We start from the raw sequence: 7,182 nt of genomic DNA on the forward strand, positions 1-7,182 counted from the left end.
CCCGCCGGCCGCCTTGGCCTCCTCGCGTCGCGCTTTGTCTCTGCGCGCGTCTCCGCCGGTCCTGGCCCCTGCTCGAGGCCCGCCCTCGGCAGCCCGCGGCCCCTCCCTCGCCCTCCTCGCGCAGCCTTTCATTGCTGCGAGTAGTGACTAAACATTACAAGAAGGCCAGCCGCGCAGTTCCAGGAATAGGGGGGGCGGGGCGCCACGCCGCGTATATACGCGCGCGGCGGCCTCCGCGGCGGCTCTGACTCCGACTCCCGGTGCTGTCGCCTCTGCGGCCCCGCACGTCGCCTGCCCGGCCCAGCTCCCGCCGCGGCCCCTCGTCTCTTCCCTGCCTGGTCGGCCCCGGGGACGTCGAGGCCCGAGGGACGCGCGGAAGAGGGCGCCTTTGTGGACTTCGCGACCGCCAACATCTGGGCGCTGCGCGGGCCACCGCTGGCCACCGTGCTGCCGCCTCGCCTTGGGGACCGTAGAAGGCGAAGCCCCGAGGCCGGAGACTTCGGTTCGGGACCAGGTAGGAAGGAGGGGCGCGGCGCGGGGAGGGGTGGGGTCCTCGCTTAGTCCTGGGAGCTTTTCCCGGTTTCCCCTCCCCTTCCCGGGTCCTTCCCGGCAGGGAGGGGACGAGGTAGGGGGGAGAGAGGATGGGAACCGGAGATCCCAGGTTCCCGGAATGCTCAGGCTAGAGCCCTCGGGCTTCTCCGGTCCCCTCCCTACCCCCATACCTCGGGTTTCTCCCCCCGGTCCTCGCCGCCCTGGGCCGCCGGACTGAGCGGCGCCCGGAGCGTCCTGGGGGCGCTTGCCTCGCTCCCCACTCGGGCCGCACTCCCGGAGATGCAACTTCCTTGCGCGAGTTTCCCACTTGCCGTGTCTCTCTGGTCGCGGGGAAAGGGCTGCCTGGGTCTGAGGCTGGGCGAGCTCCGCGGGGCGCCCGGGTCTGCGCAGGGAGTGCCCCGGCCGCGCGGCGGAGGCCGGAGCGCCGGGCGGGCTGGGCGCACTGGAGGGTTCCGGGCACTCACGCGGCGCGCGCCTTCCTCCCCGCAGCCCCCCGGGATGCGGTAGCGGCCGCTGTGCGGAGGCCGCGAAGCAGCTGCAGCCGCCGCCGCGCAGACCCACGCTGGCTCCGTGCGCCATGGTCACCCACAGCAAGTTTCCCGCCGCCGGGATGAGCCGCCCCCTGGACACCAGCCTGCGCCTCAAGACCTTCAGCTCCAAGAGCGAGTACCAGCTGGTGGTGAACGCAGTGCGCAAGTTGCAGGAGAGCGGTTTCTACTGGAGCGCCGTGACCGGCGGCGAGGCGAACCTGCTGCTCAGCGCCGAGCCGGCCGGCACCTTCCTCATCCGCGACAGCTCCGACCAGCGCCACTTCTTCACGCTGAGCGTCAAGACCCAGTCCGGGACAAAGAACCTGCGCATCCAGTGCGAGGGTGGCAGCTTCTCGCTGCAGAGTGACCCACGGAGCACGCAGCCCGTGCCCCGCTTCGACTGCGTGCTCAAACTGGTGCACCACTACATGCCGCCCCCCGGCGCCCCCTCTTTCTCCTCGCCGCCCACCGAGCCCTCCTCGCCCACGGAGGAACTCGAGCAGCAGCCGCCCCCAGGGAGCCCCCCCAGGAGAGCCTATTACATCTACTCGGGGGGCGAGAAGATCCCCCTGGTGTTGAGCCGGCCCCTGTCCTCCAACGTTGCCACCCTTCAGCATCTCTGTCGGAAGACCGTCAATGGCCACCTGGACTCTTACGAGAAAGTCACCCAGCTGCCGGGGCCCATCCGGGAGTTCCTGGACCAGTACGATGCCCCACTATAAAGATCAAAGGGCAGAGCTGGGGAAAGGGGCTTGAGTCCCCCTTCCTCCGTGGTACATGGCACAAGCACAAAAATCCAGCCAAGAGTCCTATAGCTCTGGGTGAGCTGGAGACGGGGTGAGGGGGGTGAACCGGCCCTTCCCTCCGGCCTCCCCCCCATGCGGAAGGGGCAGGCAGGACCTGGAATGTGTCTGAGGGAAGGGGAAATGCCACCTGGCTTCCCCTCCCCCCTGCCCCAGCTTCTGGGGCAGCCTGCTGGCCTGGTGGGACAATAGCAACAGCGACAAGTGGATTCTCCTCTTCCCTTCCTCCACTCTCCCTCTGCTTCCCAGCTGGGGAGTGTTGAACTTTGAGAACTGCCGGGAATCTTCAAACTTTCCAACGGAACTTGTGCTTTGATTTGGTTTAAACCTGAGCAGGGCGAGGGGCCTGGAATAGAGGATGGAAGAGAGAGGGTGCTTCAGGGGCCCCAGGGCTGCAGGCTGGTCCAGGAAACAGCCACTCCTACTGCCCAGCCCAGGTGAAGAGGGCAGGGTGGCTGCTCCACTCCTGGGCTGTGGGAGAAGGACAAGGGGTGACCTGAAGGGAACCATCCGGGTGCCCCAGCCCCTCCCCCATTTGAAGGAGGAAGTGGCATTTGGAGGTGGGTGGATGGGCTGGTCAGTGAGCCTCCTTGTCTTGCCCTAGCTGTATTTCCCAGCACCTGGCTGTGCAGGTGGAGGTGATGAGCCATCTTTGATCCCAGAAGATGGATTCGACTTTGTGCCTACTGACTATGTCTGGCTAGAGATTTGCCTTAAATGCTCCCTGTCCCATGGATAGGGACTGGCACATGAGGAGCCCCAGTCTGCCCATCCGGGCAGAGAGGCCTAGGGATTCTCCGGAGGGCACCCAGCCAGCCTGGCCAGAGGACGTGGGTGGGGGATGGAGACCTGCTCTTTCCAGCCCAGCACTAGGAGAATGTTACCCTGTTGGTATTGGCCAGTCCTGGGTGCCTCGTGGTCAGAGCAGAGCCACCAGGTCCCACAGCCCCTCAGCCCTGCACAGCCCTCCCTCCTCCTGGGGTAGAGGGCAGGAAGTCACCCAGGCGCCTGCCACTCCGGCTGCTCTGGCTCTGCAATAGCACTGATCAGTGACAACTTACAGGAATGTAGCAGCAAAGGAATTACCTGGAACTGTTCTTTTTTTTGGGGGGGGGCGGAACTAAACAAACATAGTTTTCTGTGGCAGGTATCAGGCAAGGTGGGGCAGCTGTGTGTTGGGGTGATTTTCTTTTCCTGTTTTTTGTTTCTTGTTTTTTAATAATGTTTACAATCTGCCTCAATCACTTTGTCTTTTATAAAGATTCCACCTCCAGTCCTCGCCCCCCAAACCCCCAGCCTTCGAGGCTGTTAGGAAATGCTTGAAGAACTCAACCAAACCCCAATCCAAGTCAAACTTTGCACATATTTATATTTATACTCAGAAAAGAAACATTTCAGTAATTTATAATAAAGAGCACTATTTTTTAATGAAAACCATGACTTGAGCCTTTTCCCCCCACACGCCTTCTCTGCCTGGATCTCTTTCTCCCTCACCCACACCCCAGCACTGGAGGAGAGGGAGGGGGCCACAGAGCAGGCTGGCTTTGCCCTGACTCCTGCACTGCTTTGCTCCCAGCCCTGTCATCGTGCCATGTGTCACTGACAAGCTAAGACAGCCACCTGGACTATTGGCAGGAGGGGTAGTTCCTGCTAGTCTGATTCAGATCTGACCAGAATATGCAAAGCAAGTTGGAAGGAAGAGCTTCAAAGGGCTTGCAGGGAGTAAGCTGAGCTGTGGTCAAAGTGGTGAGAGGCTCTAAGCTATTAGAGGCACAAGGGCTCCTTGGCAAGGGGTGTTCAAGATGGCAGCAACCCCTGACAGGTGACTGGTGACTTTGGTACTCTGGGTTCGGGGAGGCATGACATCCTGAAATCCTTGTGCGGATGGAGCCATGGGAACTAGACTTTCTGGTCATGCTCCCCACATTTCAAGCTGCCCTCCCACATTCCTAGGGTTCCCACAAGAGCCATGGACTGCATCATGCTCATCCCGGAACCAGCGCCCATGTACTTGCCCATCTCCCATACCCACACACTAAGAGACTACCCCAAGGGCTGGGACATAGCTCAGCAGCACAGCACCTGCCTAGCAAGCGCAAGGTCGTGAGTTCGATTGCCAGTTCAAAAAAAAAAAAAAAAAAGAGACTACCCAAGATGACTCCCAAGACCCCCTGGCCCCCCAAAGGCAAGGTATTTTCAGGCACGACAGCTTTGTGCCAGCAGGGGCTTGGACTGGTCACTTCGGGTGCCTAGATAGGTACTCAGTAAATATTTGTCAACTCAATGGTGGCAGCAACTCAGATTCAGGGAGGTTAAACAACCTGCCCAAGGACACAGCCCCTGGGAACGTGGGAACAACAGAGTTGGAACCCAGGACCATTGGATTTTCAAAACCCATAAGCTTCCTGCTTCCCCATCCCATGCACCGAGGAAGTGCCCACAACTTTCCCCAAGTGAGTCCCTGCCTAAAAAGCCGAACAACAACAAACCCAACACCTATAATCCTTTCCTGCTATGCTTCCTTCTCCAGCTCCCCAGACCTGGCCACTGAGATGTGAGTATTATCCCAAATCATGGGCCTGGCTCCTTATCTGACTTAGATGCCCCAAACAAAAGCCAGAGCCTCTTCCTGGCCTCCAGCAGGCGATAAGCTGCTCCAGGAATCGGTGTCCAAAAGGCAACTGAGAGAGTAAATAAACAAAGTCATTTTTCTTTCTCATTTCCTGGACTTTGGGGAAAATGACCTAAAGTGACGAGAAGGGGCCAGGCCAGGCAGGAGACCACTGAGTGGACAGAGCTCATTGGAACCATAGCAGTGGGACCTTCAACTCTGGAACTGGGACTGCAAACCTAGGTAGGGTCATGTCCCCAGAGCAGAGTTCAGGTGAGGGGGACGCAGTGGGGCCTGGCTCCCCAGGCTTCTAGTAGGAGCTCTAGGAAACCTCTGGTGGTTCTTCCTTCCGCAGCCTGCCAGGCAGCCGCCACAGAACTCCCGCTGCAGACAGCACCGCTTCTGCAGCAACAGCAGTCTCCATGGACCCCAGAGGGCACCATGTCCCTGTCCTTAACCCAGGGTGTGGTCACTTGGCCAAGATGTCCAATATCAGTAGGGCTGAACGTTGGCTTGGGGGAGATGCGGAGTCAGGACCCCTGACTCATTTCCTGCCTCCAGCTCACTCCGCTCCCCAGCCTTCCATCTGTCTCTACATCTGGTCCAAACTTTGGGATCAGCAGACAAGGCAGGCTCAGAGAAGGGAAGCAAACTGCTCGGTGGCCACACCTGCCAACCATCTCTTCCTTGCATGGCTCTGCAGGCCACTGGTTCCTTCCTCTCCTCCCTCTTCTTCCCATCCGGTACACACATCCTGTGCCTCTAATCCTGTGTGTCTAGGTCCTTCCAGGGGAAGGCACCCCTCCTCCAAGAGATTTAGTGGGGAGCCCTCTGTCCTGATTGCTGTAAGCTGGGCGCCCCTGGCTCCAAGATGCAGGAGGAGGAGCCTGCAGGGCACTTCCCGTGGCTTGCGATGGTACCCCATGGCCAACAGAAAGGCCCTGTACCCTATTACTCTGCTTCGAGCGCCTTAAGAATCCACCCCAGGAGGCCCCATCCTCTCTGGTGGTGCTGTTTTTGGGCAGGCCTCCTGATGACTTCGAGCCAAGTCCTTGGGGGGAGGGAGGGAGGCCACAGACAGGGGAGCCAGCGATGGAAAATAAGCCCGCACGAGGTGTCCTAGCCTAAAGAATGAGTAAGGACGTTTGGGAGGGGGTGCCAGGCAGTGGTCTGGGGGTGGGTGGGTTAACAGGGAGTCGAGGCAGAGCCAGAACTGCAGGCTCTGGGGACTCAGTCCCAGGATCGCGGCAGAGGGTGAGCAGAACCCAAAGCCGAGGAGCCCCTTCCCGCGCCCCGCCCCCTCCCGTTTTGGCGGCCGCCGGGCAGGCGGGCGCGTCGCTCCGAGGCCGCCCTCTGCCAGGAAGAGTCACTTCCCGGACACCGCGGGAGCCCTGGCGGAGCTATGCGAAGAATGTCCGCGCGGAGCGCTGGGGGTGGCACCTCCTGGGTCTCACCGCCCAGCGGAGCGTGCGCACCGCGGCACAGTTACGCCCCCTCCAGGGCCGCCACGCCCCTGCCACGCCCCCTCCCGTGGAGCGCCGTCGCCAAGGCAACGGGATTACAGGCGCGGGGCGCTGTTTATTCTCAGCTCAGTGCCAGGAAATTCGGCCGCGAAGCTGCCAGGCTCGCCTCCCTGGGGTGGGGGCGGAGGGAGCCCGTCATTGGTCACCGGGGGTCACTGACCCCTCCGAGAGGCTGCTCAGAAGCCTGACACTCTTCCCGGCCGCGAGTGGACCACATTTTCTTGTCCCGGCGCCGCTAAGGCCCCCACCAAGCCAGCCGATCAGTACCCCCAACTCCATCCAGGGACCCTCTCCCTGGAGCCTCAACCCATTTGTTCTTTCAGCCACTCAGCAGATATCTGTTGACACACCCTATGTGCCAGGAGCTAACCTAGGCCCAGGGCATTTAGGGTCCAAGAAGACAAGACCCTGAGGGGGACCTGGCTTTCCAGGGCTACCCAAGAATGAGGTTGGGTGGGAGAGCCAGAACAATTAACTGGTACAGATAAATATGTAAATTAAATACAGACTGCCGTTTGTGTCCCAAAGAAACACATCAAGTCACATTTTCATCACCTAGTACAGGCACAATGCTATCCCACCGTCAGGCAGGGTGACCAGGTTAGCCCGGAATGTCTAGCAAACTAGTTCAGCTGGTCATTCTATCCCCACTTCAGGACATATCCATTTTAGAGAAGAAGAAACTGAGGTCCCAAATCCAAGGATAGTTCTGTAGGGTCATATGATCGCGGGGCTAGAGAGCAGGAGGTGGGCCTGGAGGCTCTAATTTAGAAGCCAGGGCTCAGGGGCTGGGGATTTAGCTCAGCGGCACAGCGCCTGCCTGGCAAGCCCAAGGTCATGAGTTCGATTCCCGGTACTGGAAAAAACAAAACAAAACAAAAAAAAAGCCAGGGCTCTTTTCACTACACCCTTTTCTCTGCCCAGAGTACCCCACCCTTGTCCCTAATCCTGGGGACTCACCCGTGGCCAGTTCCCTGGGCTGAGGATGAAATTGCTGACCCCAGGGACCCCTTTCCCCCCTGTTCTGAATCAGGCACCTGAGGATAAACCTGGAATCTGAATAATCATCTCAGCAGGTGACTCGGAGACCACCTGCGCGTGAGACCACCTGCACCTGGCGTTGGGGATGGCAAGCTCTCTTCCTAGATGGGGAATTTCCTCCT

General features: G+C 59.9%; 1 protein-coding gene across 1 annotated transcript; it reads left to right on the forward strand.

Moving 5' to 3' along the window:
- The first annotated feature begins 210 nt into the window (after positions 1-210).
- Positions 211-3,319, forward strand: Socs3 (suppressor of cytokine signaling 3). The gene is made up of 2 exons (XM_005407378.2): positions 211-514; positions 1,042-3,319. Exon 2 carries the CDS (start codon positions 1,130-1,132, stop codon positions 1,802-1,804), a length of 675 nt encoding a protein of 224 aa, XP_005407435.1. The 5' UTR covers positions 211-514; positions 1,042-1,129; the 3' UTR covers positions 1,805-3,319.
- Positions 3,320-7,182: the final 3,863 nt, after the last annotated feature.

Source organism: Chinchilla lanigera, unplaced genomic scaffold (assembly GCF_000276665.1).
Source record: "Chinchilla lanigera isolate Chin_1 unplaced genomic scaffold, ChiLan1.0 scaffold00105, whole genome shotgun sequence".
Classification (NCBI taxonomy): domain Eukaryota; kingdom Metazoa; phylum Chordata; class Mammalia; order Rodentia; family Chinchillidae; genus Chinchilla; species Chinchilla lanigera.